The sequence below is a fragment of the Spermophilus citellus genome (genome assembly GCF_964194105.1).
Source record: "Spermophilus citellus genome assembly, chromosome: 14".
NCBI lineage: Eukaryota > Metazoa > Chordata > Mammalia > Rodentia > Sciuridae > Spermophilus > Spermophilus citellus.
Window position 1 is genome coordinate 89525435 of NC_138194.1, and position 20340 is coordinate 89545774.

The 20340-nt window shown below is 49.1% G+C and overlaps 1 protein-coding gene across 7 annotated transcripts in view; it reads right to left on the reverse strand.

Annotated features, from left to right (window-relative positions):
- MTSS1 (MTSS I-BAR domain containing 1) overlaps positions 1-20340 on the reverse strand; it is a 152450-nt gene that overhangs the window by 3187 nt on the left and 128923 nt on the right. For 2 of the 7 annotated variants that reach the window (XM_081265879.1, XM_081265881.1), the window contains 7 exons: positions 12505-12662; positions 11224-11331; positions 9884-9981; positions 7441-7651; positions 3309-3503; positions 1892-2065; positions 1410-1572 (listed from right to left, as the gene is read on the reverse strand). In XM_081265879.1, the coding sequence (XP_081122005.1) occupies positions 1410-1572; positions 1892-2065; positions 3309-3503; positions 7441-7651; positions 9884-9981; positions 11224-11331; positions 12505-12662 (1107 nt within the window). Of the gene's footprint in view, positions 1-1409; positions 1573-1891; positions 2066-3308; positions 3504-4335; positions 4456-7440; positions 7652-9883; positions 9982-11223; positions 11332-12504; positions 12663-20340 lie in introns of all 7 variants that reach the window. The other 5 variants (XM_081265884.1, XM_081265885.1, XM_081265880.1 and 2 more) reach the window with 5 other exon arrangements.

Here is a 20340-nt window from a genome sequence, read left to right on the forward strand (position 1 = left end):
GGAAAAAAGGCACACCAGGCAGGGTGACACCCTTCACCCCGCCCTCCCCAAGGGTCTGAAGGATCCTCAGCCTTGCTGAGGGTTCTGTGGCAGGGCCCTCTGTTCTTGCACTAATGTACCCTGGACACCCAGAGCAGGACTAGGCAGCCACATAGATTCTGTTTAATGGGGGAAGAAGGTAAAGGGACCTGGTTGCAGCAAAACAACTTCCCAAGCATCTCTGGGAAGAATAAGGTGGACAAAGGAAGATAAATTCTACAGATCCTCTGGTCTGGAATTCAATATAAGAAATAAGACTCAAAGTAGTCTTAACACCACCCTGAGGTTTAGTTAGGTGAATGCTAGGAAAAGAACAGAGCTACTGGCAATGAGTTCCTGAAAACAAGGCACAGAAATGGGTTCCATCCTTGAGCTCATTTCCTCTCAAGAAATGGAATAATGCCCGTCTCAGGGTGAGGCAGGAAGGGAAAGCTTACAGATTAAACATCTAACAGTAGTGTTTCTGAACAGCAGTACTATTGACATTTAGGGACAGGTCATTCTTCAGGAAGGCTTGTGCTGTCTATGATAGAATGTTTAGCTGTATCCCTGGCCTGTATTCAGCAGATGCCAGTAACCCCCCTCCAACTCCTTTAGGTGGATACACACAATATCTTTATTTTATTTTTATATGGTGCTGAGGATCAAACCCAGTGCCTCACACAAGTCAGGTGAGCATGCTACTACTTGAGACATATCCCCAGCCCACCCTCCAACTCTTAAAACCAAAAATGTCTCCAAACGTGTCCAGGCCACATGTCTCTTGTGGAACAAAATCTCCCTCCACTGAGACAGTCTTAAGAGGCTTTGATGGTTTGTGGATAACTTTTGGTCAATTGTTGCCTGCTTTGTGTGCATGGCAGGATGGGGATGAGGAAGACAGGGTGGACAGAGGATTTGGCTGGAATAGGTTGAGTTTTGGTGTTAGGCTGTAACACACTTCAGGTTAAACTCAAGTTCTGCTATTGAATCATGTGAATTTGGACAAGCTGCTGAGCCTCAGCTTCCACATCTGTAAAAGGGGATAAAAATATCCCATGAGTGGTTGTGAATATTAAATGGGAAAATAAGTATCAAGCCCTTAGTGTCAAGTGCCAAAACAAAAATGAAGCTGCTATTAATAGAATGTGTCTTAGTTCAGCTTGGGAGTCTCCATGTACCCTGATGATGAAAACTGAGAAGAGTTGTTAACAGGTCACTTCTTGTGTGCAGCTACCTGACAAGTACAGAAGAACTCTCCGGAGCACTCCTGGATGATGAAAACAATCTGAGGCCCATCTGTTAGCCAGGGCATGCCAAGACCAGAATGGAGGGCCTGGTTTCTGCCCACTGTCTCAGAAAACCCAACTGCAAACCTGGCTACATTATACCTTGGGAGGGGATGGTGTCCTCAGAGCAGCATGGGGTGGTCGTCTGGGTACTGTAGCCACTGGAGCACTGCAGCGAGTCTCGACTGCTCCTCTGCGTGTCCAGCTGCAAGCCCCGCGACAGTGCAAGGGCCAGCTCCTCACAAGCCTCCATCTCTTCACCAGGCTGCAGGGTGGAAGAGAGACAAGCTATCAGGGCGTGGTGTGCCCAGGCCTCCCTGTCACTCTTGTTCTGCTCCTCTGAGTACCACGCATCTGTAGCCAGGGTCCTGACTTACTTGGGTCCTATCCATACTCTAGAAAATTCCACATGTCTGTTTCCCACACAAGGCTTTTCCTCATGGGATTGCTACACTGTAGGGTCTTGGGGAATGAAGCCCAGCTCCTCCAACTTCAAGACTGCCTGGACCCCCATTGCTGGCTAGCACATGGCCCCCAGACAGGCCTAAGTGGACCCAACCAGCTACAGAGAACAAGCGCATCACCCTGGTGGCAGCCGACACAGTCATGCTCCTCGGTCTCTGCGCCTCCTCTGCAGCCGCTGGAGGGCCTCCCGAGGGAGGGGGTCCACCCCCGCTGGGGTCTGGCTCACGCTTCTCTCTGCGGCGCTGTAAGGTGTTCACCAGAGGCTGGTCGTAGGGCCCTGGCTTAGCCCAGTCCTAAGCAGAACAAGTGTGGTCAGGAGCCAGGTCCCATCCCGGGTGCAGGGCTCAGCCCCCCATCACAGTTGCCCACAGAAGGCTTCTCAGTGGGAAGCTCTGGCTTGGTCAAACCTGCAGCCCCTCTGCATACCCCCACCCAGCTCTGAAAAGCAGGGAGTGAAATGCCTTTTGGGGGACCCCTGGTACCTCCCTTTTCCTCAACTCTTCCAAAAGATTAAAACCCCTCAATAACCAGGCAGGCAGCGAGACTCTTAGTTAACAGCCACCTAACAAGTGGCCAGCGTATGCTAAGGCACCAGCTAAGTGCCTCTCCAGCCAGGGGAGAGCCATCCCTGGTCTCAGGGATCTTTTATCCAAAGGAACCATCTGTCCTTGAGCAACCAGAAAGACGCCACATTAGTGGAGTGGCGACCAGGGGGCACTAGAGCGATGTCAGCCACTCTCAATGGCCAGAACCTTTCTCTGGGAAAATGGCAAGTCTAAAGGCCTCAGACAGGAAGGGAGGGCTCCCAGGGTCAGGAAAAAGGTTTGAGGAGTCTGAGGAATCCACACAGCCGATGAGAGAGTAAGTCTTAGTTGCTCAAGATGCTGGCAGCCAGGGGCCAACTTTTCAAATAAAGCCAGAATATCCTCCTGGAGCATCAGCTGCACTTGGTAGGAGCTAACTGGAAACCTGGTCTGCACATTAAATCAAACATGTTTTAATACTCTGTAAACTAAAGATAAAGTCTTTGTGTACTTTAATATAAAACACGATGATCCAAAACATTTTGGGCTATGGTTCTGTTACCATGGCCCAGCAGATGCTCATTAGGGGAAAAGGCTGGTGTACAAGGCCAAGGAGGGCAGTGTAGGCTCTCTGATAAAAGTGATGCCCACAGGCAGCCCCCAGGAGGGAACCAACCAGCAAACCTCATCCTGAGGCACAGCTGTGCCTTTTATTTTGGCACTGGTGCCCCCAGCTGTGCACAGTGGACTCCTGCCTGCCAGGGTTGACTAAGGCACCCTAAAGGCAGAATTCCCAGGCTCTGCTCTACCTGGAAACTGCTGCTTGGAGCTGCCAGCTGCTTTTCGGCTCTCCCCCAGTGGGAAGCTACCGAGGGAGAGGCCTACTGGGGAAGAAGGCAGAGTGTGAAAGGAGGGGGAGGGGAGAGTGGGTGGATGGTGAACAGAAGAGGGTGAGCACAGAGGCAATGGGAGGAGGGGGGTGCGGGGAGGAGGGCAGAGGAGAGACACAAACCTTCCAGCTAGGGATCTGAGATGACGGGAACATGCCGGGCCCAATGGTGTAATAATGAGCGTAGTCTGGAAGGTGGACAGAGGTGACCCGAGGGAGCAGGCGGGAGGCAGGCAGGCAGTGAGGGAAAGGGCCTGCACCCACGGGCCCCACATGGGACTCACTTGATAAACTATAGTGAGAAAACCCGTTAGACAACTGGAAACAAACAAAAAGGGGGAAAGAAAAGGAAAAAAATTAATATAACAGGATGAGTGTGGAGACACAGATGGCATCGACATTTGGGGGAGAGGGGGAACCTGAATATTTACGAATAAAACAAACATTGGGCCTCTGCTTCTCGTGGATGATCCGTGATGTGAGAGAAAAGAGCCAGGGTGCAAAAAACGTACTGTCTTGACACAAAATTGGTATTCAGTCAAGGTAACATTTGACCTGCATTTCAGAGTAGATTGAAAATTGATCAGTGTCCTTAATTTGCAGCTTTCTTTTTTTTTTTTTTTTTTGATTATTTAACAAAATATAATTTCATGGTGACAGAGATTTTTTTCTCATCTCATTATGCAAATTAAAAAATTGTGAAGCATCTTCAAATGAATGTGTTCATTTTAGGTTTCCAAAATCATCACACTGTTCAGGAGCAGATTCCAAATCAAGGGTGAGAGTGGGGGGTTGCAAACTAAAAGGCAGCAAAGCACACAGCCTCGACAGTGAAATGTCACAACCAACAGTTTTGTGGGTGCTTGGGAAGGGACAGGGGAGAGTAGATGAGCACACAACACCTGTTTTGGGAAGGAGCCTTCACACCTCCAAATTCCCCATGGCCCTTCCTCTCCCTCAGGTAGACCATATGACCTGGTCACTGCTCAGCAGCCAGGCACTCCTTCAAGAAAAAGTCCTCAGCCTGGTCCCACCCTCTGTTCCCAAGAGGGGCCCGCTGCTGATGCAGAGTCTGCATTTCCAAGTGGCTATGATGGCCGAGAGGCAGTCAGGGAAGGGGCAGGGAGAGTGGCTGCGACCCGCTGGTCACCTTCTCTGTGGACGCCCAGGCGCCCATGGTGGAGCCTGAGCTGACTGAGGTGGGGGAGCTGCACTCGCTCACTGACTGGCAGGTTTCGGAAGCTTCAGAAGAGGCCGAGCTGGACGAGTTCTGCAGCAGGAGAGGGACCACACAAGGGGACAACAAACCGAACCACATGCCACCAAAAATAATAAGAAAGAAAAGGGGGCGGGGAAGGGCACGCACAGAGAGAGACGGACACATACACAGAGGAAGGAAGGATGAGAGAAGCAGAGGGTTAGGGTTACTTTTTCCCCAAAGGTTTTAAGCCTTGAAAAGAAGCACTAGACCCAGCAAGCTCTGGATGTGCTAACCATGGGGGTCTGAAGACAGATTTGTGTGCGTGCCTGGCTCAGAGCATTCGGTTAGGGCTGGTCAAGGTCTCCCACAACGCTTTGCTGTGTGGAGCATCTGTTCACGTGCCACATGCCCCACTTCCTGGGGCCCCACCTGACCTGTGCACAGCCATTATTTATTGTATGAGGCTGACGCTGGTTTGGGCATTTGCTACATGTCTACCTAGACTGGCTTGAATTCCTTGACTCTTCCTTCACCAAATGCAGCTCTGGCCTCAGGCTATGAATCCATATTGAGTTGTCTCTGTCTAGAAGGAGATTCTGGGATTTGGGACAGTGCAGTCCATTGGTGGTCAGTGCAATGTTTCCAGTGGCCACTATAGGACAAGATGAAGCCGCTGGAGAGGTGGATGCCAATCTGCACTAAAGCCTCCCACACTGCCAGCGTGGCTTCCTGGTGTTGTGCTGCATTGGTGATGTGTGTGTTAGTTCACAACTACACCCCTGAGTCTCGAGTCCTGGATACTGAGTGGTCGAGCAACAGCGACCACCTGCTCTGTGTGAACTGGTCCCTGGGGACTTGTCTTGACCCTCTGGGGTCTTGCTTAAGTTTTCCATTTGTACCTGCACCAGCTGGCCTCCCCACCACCCTTCTATACTGATTTTCCCAGAGACTTTCCTGTCCCAACTGTCAAGGAGGCCAGACTTCTGCTTCTGTCCTTGTCAACCACAAAAGAAAGAAAGGTTCCTGTGAAGGAACTAAGGTTTGGCTTTCCCCTCCTGCAAGGACAAGGAACCAGGAAGACATTCAACAATGGAAGAAACTCTGGAGCCAGCAGAGGCCGCACCATGGATAGACACCCTAGCTGCGCCCCGAGGTTAGCAGCCCAGGATTCTGAGTAGGAGGGTTCAGATTTAAGTGTTTTCCACCACTTTCCATTTGAGGAATTATGGACTTCAAAGATCTCTAAACCCTATTTTTTTTTCACCTTCAGATGAAGATCAACAGTATCTAACAGATAAAGATAAATAAGACTATGGATTCAGCTTAATCAACTAAATAGACATTGGGTATCATGATAATTTACCAGGACTATTTATTATGGTTCCTCTCATCCAAGAGGAACAGTAACCCACCTAGGATTCAGATCTCTTTGGACTTCTGCTCATTTTTTTTCTGAAGAACCTCTCTCCCTGGAGCAAACAGCTTTAGGGTGGCCCCGTCCTGGGCCCATTGGGTAGGGCACAAGGTGAAAAGAGCAGGAGGAGGAAGCAGGAGAATTCTGAGCAAGTTTTATTATGTGGCCTTCCTGTGGACCTTGTGCTGAGCGGAGAGGTGGGGGTCCTGCTCCCTATACATGCTTGTCCCCCACCTCCCACCCTAACTAAAGGGGATGTGACAGCCTTTCCTACGGGCTGTACCCTCTGGCCAGTGTGATTGGTTCAATATCCTAAATATCATACCTGATAATTAGAAGCAGCTGCAATGCTTATTTGGAAAAATAGCATTCTCTATTAAATCTGACAGCATCCCTGAGCTTATGAAAACCACCAGAAAGTCCCAACTTGCCACCTGGGGCTTCCCCCAACACTGCTGGAGGTAGAAACACTGCTCCAGCCATCCTCTGGAGGTCCTGGACAGGAGGCTAAAGCAAGTGTCTTTTCTGTTTCAGAAAAGGGGTCAGTGCTCAGCGCTATGTTAATGTTTAGTCCATTAAAAACAAACAACACACGATTATGCTGCACATTGGAAGAGGCTTTGAGGAACTGCTTGTGAGCAGACCAGGCGGGGTTTAGTAAAGCAGGCAGTGGGACTGGGGGATGCTTTGAGGCCAACCGTAGCACTGGCTGGGACAAGCACATTAAAACAAGAGTCTCAGCCTTGGCTCTGGGCACTTCCATAGGAAACGGAGTATTTACACAAGAAGAAAGAGCTGCCACAGTCCCCCAGGATACTGAAACATGCTAAGGCGTCTGAGCCGTGTGGCTCCTCACCAACATCAGGTGAGCAACACACACACACGGGCCTGGTGCCACAGGGCACGCTGGGTGGCAGCACAGCAAGCTTCCTAGCATTCTGTAAACTGTGCTGCTTACCAAGGGTTCAACCAGAGATGGCACACTGACACTGAAGGAGAGGCAGTGAGGGAGACACACACACACACACACACACACACACACACACACACACGCTCTTGATACTCACAAAGGGCACCCAATGCCTTGCCCAGCTTGTGTAGCAGGACCCACCAGACCCAACTATGAAGGAAGAGACCCCCTGCCTCCCCTTCTCCAGGGATCAAAGTGCTGACACCCTCTCTGCTGGGCTCTGTCCACTCACCCTCATTCATGACACAAACCCATGGAGGGAGCCTGAGAGTGCCACGGAAGGGCGTCTGAATTCCACTCACTGACAGGACCTCAGGCGTTCAGGGAGAACCTGAGAAGGGGTGTAGGTGGTGTCCCCACTACAGAGCCTATTAACAACAGCATCACACTAGTCGGGGGATGCTTTCAGGGATGACAGAGCACAGCCAAGTGTCTTTCAGGCAATCTACTTACAAGTGACAGCTCTCCAGATCAGTGTGGAAACTCAGCCACCGCCACCCAGGAGGCAGGCTTCCCACCCGACACCTCGGAAGATGGGGACAAAGCCAAAGGTATCCCAAGGCCACAGACAGGATTCCCTCCAAGCCAAGGGCTTCCTTTGGTTCTAGCCACCGACAGTGGCCTGGGTGCAGGGCGTGCTGGTTGCAACTTAGGGCCAAGGGCACCTTACCTGGTTGGTGGCCTCTGGTGGCATGGGGGAGGGCGACTTGGACTGGAAGGCGTCCTGGGATATGAATCCTGAGTCATGGGAGGACACGCTCGACAGCCTCACGGGCGCCTGCTGGGCCAGGTTGGAGCTGCGGTAGCGGTAGTGCGAGCTGGGGGAGTGGGAGTGGGAGCCACTGGACCGGGAGTCGCTGCTGTTGACACTGTTCAGGCTGCTATAGGGGCAAGCAGAGGGTGGCAGCATGGAGGGCAAAGGCGGGGGTGGGGGAGTGGGGAAAGGAAGGACAGGAAGAGACAGTGAGGGCAGGCAGGCCGCAGCCACCATAACACAGTCAGCTCCCTGCCCTGGAGAAGCAGCACAAACCTGCCACACGTTTCCGTTCCATTTAGCACCAAATCAGTAAGCTGGTAACAAGAAGTGTTTTCAGGTGAGCAAGGGGGAGTCGGGACTCAGTTCTCTGACAGCGCAATGCTCCATTCATACATCAAAGCCTGCGACAGTGCCCAACTCTGCTGTCACCTTCTACCAAGGCCAGGGGACCTGATGTCCATGACATGAAAAGACGTGGGGCTAATCTCATCTGTTCACCTCCTTGAAAAATCCACAACCCTGGAGCAACACCCACTCAAGCTTTAGCATGACCAGGCTGAATGTCCTTGGATGGACTGTCTAGGTGGAGATGACCAAGGTCAACACAGCCCTAAGGTCATCTCACCCTAGGTGACCCAGAACGTGCTGATCAGCAGGCCAACGCTGCATGTCTGTGTGCATGTGTTTATATTTTATTAACAATGCTGGTGCTTCAATTAAGAGCTTTCCCCTGATCCCAGGTGTTTCTCTGTTAAGAGCACAACTGGCAAGAGGCAGACGGCTTTCAGGGATGAAAGGCAATCGATGCTGAGCTGTTTGCTTCTGATATGGTAAGAGGACACAGAGTGGAACAAGGACACACACCCTCTGGGAGTTCTGCCTGCATTCCATTTCCAGTCATGAGAAATAGGCCACGGACTCTGTGTAGGATAACTCTAGTTATGAACATCAGAAAGCCGAGCAGTCCATGATCCAAAGAAGCAGAGCTGAACCCTAACCAAGCTGAAGGATGAGTACACAAGCCAGCCCAGGATTAGGAAGTTTGTGGTTTCTGCTCCCAAACCCACAAGAGATTCTGTATTACACCCGCTGCCCGCTAATGAGGACCACACACTGGTCCTACCCTAGGATTTGTTGGCGTGAAGGCTGAGACAGACATCGGAGACTGCTGGGGGGAACTGCTGCTGCTGCTGGGGTAAGACCATGAAGCCACCTTTCCCCACAACCAACCAGAAGAGGGCACTTGGGGGCTGACAGTAAAGCTCACGGCAACACCACTCCGGCAAGCATGTGAGCAAGCTGACTTTCTACACAAACTAAGAAGATAAGGAAGAAAAGACACCATGTGACTTTATTTTACACTAATGAGAAACAATTCCCTTGGCTACTAAAAAAACAAATGTTTCTCTCTCTCTCTTTCTCTCTCTCTCTCTCTCTCACACACACACACACACACACACACACACACAGCCCATGGAAGATGACAGGAGACCAGCCAACATCTTCAGGGCAGAACGTCAGGATGTAGCCTCTTGACCTGACCACCTGTGAAGTGTACACCGTACGAGCTTCAGTGTGAAATGAAACACGCCAGGACGTACAGAGACATTTCCATACACATGCTCCTTCCTCTCAAGGTTAATTTACAGGAAGTGGACCATCATTTGGCTTTGACAAATCAAATGATTAGCAGCAGGTGTAGCCTACCAAGAAAGGCAAGTGATGTCTGATGACGGTTCCATCCTTCAAGTAGAGAATCAACTTTCCCAGTCAGCATGCCAAGAATGGCCACCTGACAAAACCGCTAGAGAAGAGTCCTATAGCTGGCAGAACGTGTCCAAGTGATTCTGCCTCAGTATGTAATGGTGCCAGTTAGCAGAGCAGTGATGCTGGTGGTGGCTGGCAGAGCAAGAACTCCATTTATTTTATGAAACCTTGAGATAAAAATTGGGGGGGTCCCATGAGGGCATACACCACTGTTAGATCCTTAATTATCTCTGCAACAGTGAGATAAGCCTGGGTAAGAATCCACCTCAGTTCATCCTTCTTTGGCCCTTTTGGTTTTCACTCTGCTAAACAGCAAAATCAAAAGTGGTGTCATAAATAGGAAAATCCCTACAACATCTAGCTGAGGGAGGGCAGGCCACAGCGGCCAGTGTGAGGGTCAATGGGGTTTTCTTTTGGATTCAAAATTAATCTAGAGCCCAGAGAGTGAGACCAATAGCAGCCATTCTTTCAGCTGATCATCGTAACATTTCCTGTTTAAAAATCAGTGATTTTCCTATAAATGGCTCCTATCAGCATACAGAAAGATGACTTGTCCCCGAAAGCAACGGCAGAAGGTGGCTTCACTTACCTGCAGACGCTTGACTTTCTGGACATGGTGGTGCTGGGGGAAGAGGGTGGCGTCTGATAGGACCAGCTGTAGTCAGAACCTTTCAAGTCCAAAATCACCTGAAGGGACAGAGCCAACTGGGTAAGCAAGGTGCCAGGAAGGGAAATACCATCCATCACGTCTCAACACCCACCAGAGCATCTGAATGCTGCCCGCCCGGTGGGTGGGAATTAAAGGAAACGTTCAGCTGTTTTAATGGAAGAGCCACACTACCTATCCATCAATGTCACAATCCTTTTCTGAGATAAGCTAAACTATAATTAATGGGGGATGGGGAGAAAAAAAGAAAACCCTGAAATATCAGTGGAAAGAGAGTTAGAGATAATTACAGTGACACATGAACAATGTACAAGCACTATTTATGCCTCAGGCTAGGACGGGCAGGATTTTCCCTTTGTAGCCCCCTGAAGACAACAATGGTTTCCAGGCTGGTTGACCTTGCCCTCTAACCACTCGATACTCAGTGGTCACTCGTGCCCTATTTTACCAGGATTTGAAACTTTAAAACCTGACAGCATCTAGAGTAAGCCACAATTCCTCCACAGTTATATCTGTGTCTGTCTCCCCCGCCTGACGAAGTGCCATTCAAGTGTGAGGTCCAGCTCTCATTCCCATGAGGGCTGCTCCATAAATGTCTACTCATGAGGGAGAGCAGGCTGTGGCCTGGTGAGCCACCTCGGAGGACAGAAAACACAAACCTCCAAATTTATCTCTGAGTTGACCCTCTGAGGAGGCGATAAGAATTGTATACACAGGGCTAAAGTTGGTAAGCGAGTCATCCATTGCTCCCCCAGATACATCTCTTCCCACTCGATACAGGGTTAATGTTGCATGCACCAAATGAATGAAGCAGAAATAACGTCCTCTTTTCCTAAGACCAGAGAGATCCCAAGCATTAGCTGGAGTGGTAGAACTGGAGGACAGTGAGCCCTGACAGCCACATCCCACCACTGTCACGTTCTGATGAGAGCTGACTCCACACAGGCTCTGGTACTGGACCTCTCAGTTCAAATCCCAGCTCCACCACTGACTAACTGTCACTGTCTCGGTGTCCTTCTTCCTCAAATGCACACAACAGTGACGGTGAGCTGAGGAGTCCATGCAGAGAGCCCGGACCAGTGTCCTACACACAGCTCAGGTGCAGCATAGGACCTGGCTATGATTGTTACCATGATGATAATGCCAGGGGTGTGGTGAATACGAATACAATTTAAGATGTGATAAATGCCACCAAGGACACTCAGAGCCTAGAACTTTCCCCTCAGGCCTTGTCCCCCTGAGTGCCTGACCATGGCTCCTACCTGTTCACTGGAGGAGGGCAGTTTGTGAGGGTCCATGGTCAGGCTCTTTAGATCTTCCGATATGGTCTGGAGGTGGGTAATTTCCCCCAGCATGGAGATTTCTTCTTCCTGAAGGAAAAGAAGTCACACCCCATTATCACCATGAGTGGGTCACTTCATTGTCTTGTTCCAACTGCTTTTATTAAGGTCACATTAAAACCCTCAGGTCTTTTAGGAATGGCGCCATGGGACTGGGAGACCACTGAGCAAGGCATTATAAACCCTTTCTTTTGGGAAAGAGAAAGGAAAAAGGAATCTGCCCTCACTCGGAGCAACCTATGTGCTGAGGACAGTGTGGTGTGAATACAAGGCCTCCTGGTGGTGCTCGGGACACGGCCTGCGTGTCCCCACAGGATCCTCGGCACAGCCCCGTCCACTAGCTGACGCTGCTTGGCTTCAATGACTGACGTGATTTGGGGCTATCTGGGCCTAGACCTTTGTGACAACACAACTTCAACTGAGGTTAACATCCCCCTTTCTTGTTTTTTTTTCCCACCATCTTAGTATATAGCAAGTAAGGCAGGAACCGAGAGATGGGAACCCTCCCTTAACTTTCCCAAAGTGCCCAGCTGGGCCCAGGGACCCCAGTGAAAAAGAGCCAAGGAAAGCATCTACTCTCAGGGGAATGACTCAAACCAGGCGCCTGGCAAGGGCTGAGGGAGGCCAGCCGTGCCCTCCCTCCTGGCTTCGAGGATGCCAGCTCCCAAGGTTCTCATTTATGGTTTGTGAATGACTCCTTAGACAGGAAGCCTGATGACAGTCAGGAGGTTCTTCCTGTATCAATCTCATGGCTACTCCTAGATATCTGGCTTGGCCATCGGGTCTCAAAAGTCACCTGGCAGGCCTGTTTAACACAGATGGCTGGGTCCCCATCTCCCGAGTTTTAAATTCAGTGGATCTAGGTTGGCCCAAGAATTTCCACTTCTAACCAGTTCCCATATGATGCTGCTGGCCTAGGGACTCCACTTTGAGAACCACTCTGCTAGGCCTACTTGACGTAGCGGTGAAAAAGTGCAGTGGAAAATCTGGAGGTAAGAACTATGGTCAAGGAGTGGCCACGTAGCCCTCAGCACCTGCAGAGAATCACTGGACCACAGATATGACTCTACCACCATGTGACTCCACCATGTGACTTCCTGACATGCAACAGGTTCTCAACATCCCCATGGTGGATACACAAATAAGATGGAAGCCCTCTGCACCCTGGCAGCTCAAGCCTTCCAGAGCTTTCCATCAACTTACAATTACTGGCCGTAGCATAGAGATGAAAGTGCAGAATCGGCCGCGTTCTTCAATCAAAGCCTTGCGAACTGCCTGCTTTTCTGTTTCCTCCAACAAGAGATATTTATCGTTGACATCTTGGAGGGCGCTGTCCAACTGAGGCTGGATGTCACCTCTCCCTGCAAACAAAACAAATCCCCAGGCGTGGCTTGCTGAGACACCGCTCCTGCAGCAATTACCCCTCCTCCCTGGGGTCCTTGCTGGAGTCCAAACCACTGTTTTCCAGAACTTAAAAAAAAAATTATTTGTACCCTAGAAAGATTTAAGGTGGCTGTTTTTCTAGGACCGTTCATTTCCAATTCCTAACTCCTGAAGAGTACACGTATCTGCTTTATTCACAACAAGGAGAATCTCCTGGTGCGCCTCTTCATGACCTGCCTTCCTGCCTGGAGGACCCCACAGAGCCTTCTGCCAACAAAAGCGTGGGACTCAGGCTTCCTTCCTTTGGGAGCATCCTGAAGAGGCTAGAGATGGATGAACAAGGTGAGGGCCTGCAGCTATCTCCCCAAAATGGGCACACGCTGGCTTTGCTGGGTCAATGTCAATCAAAGAGCTTTTGTTGGGCAGAAGTTTCTGCCCCTGAAATCGAAGCTGGTAAGCATCCACTCACCCTCTACTCTCAGGCTAATCCTCTAGTGTTTCTTTAATCTCACTTCCAGGATGCAGGGGCGCCATTCCTCGGCATTAACCTGGCCACCTGAGCCACTGGTTTCATGTTTTCAGGGAGAGAAAGCCCATCCTCTCATCTTCCATCCTCTCTGGGGGTTTGCCAGGGGTCAAGGGCTCCCTCCCACAGACATCTACCTGCTGTGGCAACGGGCTCACAGAGGAAGGCTGGGCACCACAGCACTGCGAGAAACTTGGGTTTTCTCTTCTGTTTTCAAGAGCTGGCTTGTGCAACTGAGTCCACATACAAGCCTGCTAGTGGCAAAGCTCAGGAACTCTCTGAGCACCTGTGAAAACTGCCTGGCCAATCCATGGCTTAGATAGTGCTGGTCTAGAGGCCCTCTTCTAATTAATTAATTTATTTTTAGTTGTAGATGGACACAATACCTTTATATTATTTATTCATTTTTATGTGATGCTGAGGATTGAACCTAGTGCCTCACTCATGCTAGGCAAGCGCTCTACCACTGAGCCACAGTCACAGCCCCTAAAGTGTTGGTCTCCTTGTGTGCTACGTGTGGTGCCACTGATGGAACCCTGGCTTCGTCCATGCTAGGTAAATGCTCTACCACCAGCTACACCCCCAGGCCTCTCTTAACCTCGTTTATGCTCTTCTAATATCCAAACATGAAGGGCTACAGACCCAGGTCAGAATGTGCTTGCTTGACTTTGGTGGAGAGGCATGGAAGGACCTGGAGAAACAGATTTTAAAGTCCATAATGTCTGGCCAAATCTGCTCGGAAATGCTTTGATTACAGAAGCAATTTTTTAAAAATAACAGACTACAGTTATGAGAAATTGCAAAATTTGTACCTTTACTTCCTTTCACAAATTATAAGCTACCCATCTACTTGTAATTAATATTAGACTTCTAAAAATGTATCCACATTTTTAGAAAAACAAAGCGCATGTATTCAAAGTTTAAATTATTCTATGATTGTAGCAGTTATTTTAAATATGTGTTATGTTATAATTAAAGGACTTTCAACTTGTAACATTCTAAGATAAGTATAATCTTGTAAAGATTGCTCTAATTATGGTTATAGTGAGAGCAATTCCATTTAGGATATATCATAACCTAAAAACACAATGATTATTTCTTAAATTTGGTAATATAACATATAATTATATTTATTAAAAAAAACTGTGGAAGAATTTATTTCATGTCCCAGTTGGAAGTAGTAACTTTAAAATATAGTAATTGTTGAGGTCCTTAAATTCCAAGCTGTACTGGTACTGATATAATATGGTCATCCCTTGATGTTCCTGGGGAAGTGGTTCCAAGACTCCTAAGGACACCAAATCTTTGGTTGTCCAATTCCCTTGCATAAAATGGCAATCTGCATGAAATCTACACACAACCTCCCATATACTTTATATTTATTTTGGGAAACAAATTCTTGTTATATTTCCCAAGCTGGCCTTGGCCTCTGGGCTAAAGTGATCCTGCTGCCTTAACCAGCGCGTGCCCAAAATGTTGGGCCAGCTGGGACAACTGTCCCTCGCCCAGCCTCCACCATATACTTTAAACATCCCTAGATTACCTGTAATACTTATTACAATATAAATGCTAAGTAAATAGTTGCTATGCTATACTGTTAGGCAATAATGATAAGAATGAAGTCTGTACATGTTCAGTACAGATGCGATTTTTTTTTCAATGTTTGTGACCCATGCTTGTTGAGTCTGTGGATGGGGAACCCGGGGACACATGGCTGCTTCACATCCACTTCCCTCCCACTGGCACTGCCAGCAGTCATTCTGCTTCCTCAAGCATGGGTCCCTGTGGTTACGGGCTCCCTCTCACAGACATCTACCTGCTGTGGCTACGGGCTCACGGGGGAAGGCTGGGCACCACAGCACTGCGAGAAACTTGGGTTTTATCTATGGGTCCCTGGCCATTCTTGATCCCAAACAGACCAGCTCACTGTCTCCCCTCTGCTTCCTCCACCCTCAGGGTCCAGACAGCAGTAACAGCTCCTAGAGCATCACCCCAATCGCATTCGGACAAGTTCTCCCCAAACAACCCCCAAACCCCACTCCTTTCATTAGCTTCCACTACTATCAGGAAAAGTCCCATGTCAGCACAGCCTGCCAGGCACATCTGGGTCACTGCTGATCACCCTGCAGCCACAGCTGTCTTGGACCATTCTCCGGGGTCCAGTGCTGCCCATCCACACAGGCCCGCTCCTTCCTCCCCACCTGCTCATCCCTAACTCTCCCTCTTTCAGGGACACCCACCTGTCTCCCCTGATCAGGATTCTCTTACTTGCTCTCAGAAGCTCCTAATACCCGTCCTTTGCAGCCCTCCCCAGTTCCACTGTCCTCTGTATTTTTCTAGATATTTGTGCAGTGTCAATCTCCCTAGTGACAGGAAAGCCCCACGAGGGCAGAAACCAGGCGTGTTTTTGCAGTACTGTGTCTTCTCCCTGGTGCCCTTGCCTGGAAGACAGCAGGCACAGGAGCTGCAGATGAATGAGGCACTGACAGCAACTTGAGAGAGTTTGCTCTCTGGTTCCAACCAGCATGCCCTTAAATGGCTTAAGGCTTCAGAACCAGCAAATTCCAGGACCTACCAGCAGCCAAAAAAGAAGGGAGGGCTTAGATGCCTTAGATGGGCTTTCCAGACAAAATTCCTGACGAAGAATTGTGTTTGGCCTTTTCTACAAAATCTAAGTCTGCCTCAGTCCTATGACTTTTTTTCCCCCCGCTGCTAGTTTCCAGGTCTTGATTGAATTCACATTGGAGAATCCACTGAGCAGCAGCCAGGAGCCCCTGTCTACCCACCCCCCAGGGGGAAATCTTTTAGTTATTCTCTTTGCAAAATAATGTTCCTGCAGCAAAGCACTGCGAAGGGGCAGCACTCTTAGGGTGGAAGGAAGCCTTTTAAAATTAAGTTGGGATAATCTACAGAGCTTTCTGGAATGAGGGGAAGATCCATTATCAATTCCCAACATTTACCCTTTATTTTCCTTAATCTTTGCACAAACATTCAAGGCAGGAATGAATGTCCTCTTTTGATGGGGAAACAGACTGAGGGAGAAAAAGTGACTTAAACAGCCACAATTACCAGGACCCAGCTAATAATGGCCTAGCTAGAATCCAGCCCCAGACCCTTCTCATCAGAAGCCCTTGTTCTTTGTACCTGCTGATCACAGCAAATACAAGTGCTGGAAAGGACACCAGGAGCTCAGGGTCACAGCCCAACCAGCCATTCTAAGGCTGGGGTGGGGTTGCTCTACCCACTGTGTGCACAGAGGCACAGGCTCCATCCCCAGTGCGAGATCTGGTGGGACTGACTAGCGCTCTCTGGGACTGCTCAGCACCCACAGGCACACACTGCAGCCCATTCAGCAAGCTCCAGCCTGCACCAAGGTCTTTCTCAAGTAGAGGACTTTGGGATGGAGAACAGTACCAACACACTGGGTCAAGGCTGCCACCAGGAGTTAGCATAACAGCCAAAGTCATTTCTCCCAAGACAAAGGGAAAAGCCACCAGAATCCTGCTAACTGACTTCAATCTGCCCCCAACACACACACAAATGCTGCATTTCACTCTGAGGTGTTCCCCCTTTCGCAGTTTTACACCTCGCAAACCAGAATGTGTCTGAAAACCAATGGTGTGTCATCGTCTAGCTGGCAGTCATTATTTTTCTCTTTTGCAGTGGTTCAGAGACTAATGGGGCATCTAACAACTGACAGCAACCTAAAGCCAGTGACATATGGGATAGAAATGCCGAAATAAAGGATGCAGATATTGGAATAGACACAAAAGGTGACACTGTAAATTAGAATCTGGAATAAGAATTCTCTTTTCTTGTCAAAAGGAGCTGCCCTTATCATCCCTAGATGAGTCATCTCTACTCTTTAAACCCTTCATCAGAGTTTGATTGATTCCTTCAACAAAAGCAATCAGAAACCAAAAAGAAGATAGAGTTGAGCAAATAAGACGACATGTTTAAAGCCTCTGTATTTGTCAGATAACTCGATTTCGGATACTCTTTCAATCTACTGTGCCTCAGTTTCCCTTTATTCATGAAAAGGCAATATGGTAGCTCCTGGCTGATATCCCCAGGCATTCGGAGCAGCTGCACAGGGCGTTGCTCTCAGCTAGGCAGTGCCACCAGCACCTGGACTCGTCCCAACAGACGTCCCAACACGGGCACCTCAACAAGTGAGAGCAGGCCAGACGGGGTGGGATTTTTAAAAAGGAATTTTTGCTGAGGTCTTCTTTTGTTTGAGATGTAATTAAATGCAAAAAGACCCCATGATTCTTTCACGAAAGGTACAAGTTTCACCATCAGGATTCTTTGCTGCTCCTTGGGTGCTAAGGATTGAACATGTCACTAGGATTCATGTGCTGGAAACATAATCCCCAAATCATATGTTAGTGGACTGTGTAGGTGGGGCCTCTGGGAGGTAATTAGGATTACCTGAGGCCATGAGGGTGGAGCCCCAAGATAGCACCAGTGGTATCATTAGAAGAGAAAGAAAGAACTGTCTTGCCAGGTGATCCCCCACCATGTTGCCAAAAGCATGCTCTTGGACTTCCCAGCCTCCAGAACTGAGTGTCAAATAAATATAAAGTACCTGATGTCAGGTCTTCAGTTATAGCAACAGAAAACAGATTAAGATCCAGTGCAATCAGCTGTTAATTAAAGCAAAAGAAAAGAATAACCAGAAAACACCCCACGACAACTGCAGCTTACCACAGGATGTCTTAAGCAGAGAAGTCTCGCGTCACCTAAATGCTTCCTCTTATGGTTAAAAAAAAGAAAGCACTCTACCAGGCTGGGGTAGAACATTTGCTTAGCATTTGTGAGGCACTGGGTTTGGTGCTCAGCACCACATATAAACAAATTAATAAACAGAGGTGACCGAGAACTAATAAAAATATTTAAAACAAAACAAACCACTCTACCATCCACCACCTGGTGGCCAGATCCAGAAACCTGCGGTCACCTTCACTCCTCCTTTGCTGTTTCCTAAACCACTCCTGAATCCATCTCTCTCTCTCTCTCCATCCTATGGCCAACTTCCCTGAGCCTCAGCCACCATCACCTCTTGTCTGGACAATGGCCACTTGCTACCTGGGTCTCCAGTGGGACCACCAGTCTAATCCAAATACGCACAATCATGTCACAATTTTCTAGAAGCCACGGTGGCTTCAAGGGCTCCATCCAAGATCTGAACGTCAAGTCTTCAGTGTGGTAACCACAGCCAGGATCTGGTCCTGCTCTCTCTGATTCACCTCCACCTAACCCACCTAGCCATGTTACCCGAAGGAAGAAGCGCCTCACACCTCACACCTGTGTAAGTTCCAAAAATACCACATGCTCCTGCACCTTCCCTCAGTGTGGAAAAAACATGCTCTTCCTAATCACCCCAGGCTCTCGTGTGGGTTGGCATCCTTCCCACTAGCGCCCATCCCCACCCTCCATTAAGGAAATCATCAAACTCCAGGGGCAACTGCCTGTTGATAGCCACTGCTGGGGTTCAGGAAGGGACGGTGCTTTGGCAAGCTGAGCACTTTAAACCAAAGGCACTGAGTGGCTCAGAAACAGCCCCAGAGCCTCTGCCCGCCTGTCTCCCAGATGCAAGTCACACACCCTAGAAATGCCTTTCTCCAAGGTCATAGAAACTAGTGCCCTTTTCCCTCAAAGCAGTCTGAAAGCCTAAAAATATTCCAACCTTCCCCGGCCTTCTGTCCCAGAGTCGGCCACAAAGAACTCTCATTAGAACTTCACCCTGGGGGGGTTGGGGATGTAGCTCAGTTGGTAGAGTGCTTGCCTCGCATGCACAAGGCCCTGGGTTCAATCCCCAGCATCACCAAAAAATAATCAATAAACAGAACTTCATTCTGGTGCATGCCTACCCTGGTACCTAGGAGGAAGGTGAGATAGAAGAAATAAAAGGCAAAAAGGAGAAGAGAGAAGGAGACTGTGAATTCAATTGGAAAGCCTGCTGCTGAGGATCCTCATTCCTTTTCTCCATTAGTCAGTTAGTTCCCTGGCGGGTCACTCCCAAATTTCTGAGAAATCTATCAAACTTGAAGTTACAGTAAATTCACTCACTTAGCCAAAATTGCCCTCTGCAATGTACAAACACATGTATTTTTAGAACAGATTAAGCAAAGGGAGATATGCTATTTTAAGAAACTCATAGGGTACATTCCCAATGTTATTTATTGATCAGATAATGGAGATGTCAACCTTAAGATCCTGAGAAACTTAACCCATCTTGTGATTACCAGATTGATGGCATCCCCACATTTCTTCCCATGCTCACTCCTCACAGAGCTTCCTTTAAAAGATCCCAAAAGTGCATCCCAATCTTAGAGACTGCCCATGTTCCCCCCGCCCACCCAAGTATGTATTCTTTGCTTTCCTGATTCGATCTGAGCTTGTTCCTCTCCAACAGGTTTTGAAATTCTTTCCCATAACATTGATCAAGAACCCTACTGTTGAACCCTGAGTTGAGAAGTCTCCTCTCCAGGACTTCCTGGGACCCCCTCCGGTGACAGAAGGAATGTCGTAGAGAGACTAAGAAGAATATGATCAGATGTCTTGCTGGGTGTCCCCCTCAGTCTATGACCACTAGTGCAGACCCTCTGTCCAACCACAGGGCTACAGCAGGCCACCCCTACTTCATCAAAGCTAAGCACACAGCAGTGTCTTTGGGTCTTCCTCTGAAGGTTCCTGTGTCACCTGATACAATGGTTAAATAAACTTGGTATATTTTTGAGGGGTATTGCTGTGACCCTCGTGATGGGAGGAAAGGCATCACCCTCTCCACACCACTCCACCCTGGTCCGGGAGGCCAGGAGGGTGTGGCTGCCCATAATCCATCCCGCACCCCAGCATCCTGCACCTGAGGAAACGAATGGAAGCAGCAACAGCAGACATCTCCAGCTTCCTGCTACCTGGATTTTTGTGCCTCACACCCACTCCCTCCTCCTAGGGTGCAGGATCGCCCTTCTTCCCCCACCCACCCCTTCCTCCTCCCAATTCAACTTTCAAGAGCCTGCCTAGGCTAGCTCCTCCCGGAACCCGGTCCCTGTCTCTGTGTTCACCTATGGCACTTTCTTCATAATGAATGGGACCCCTGATGTTGTATCCTCTGTAGGATGTGA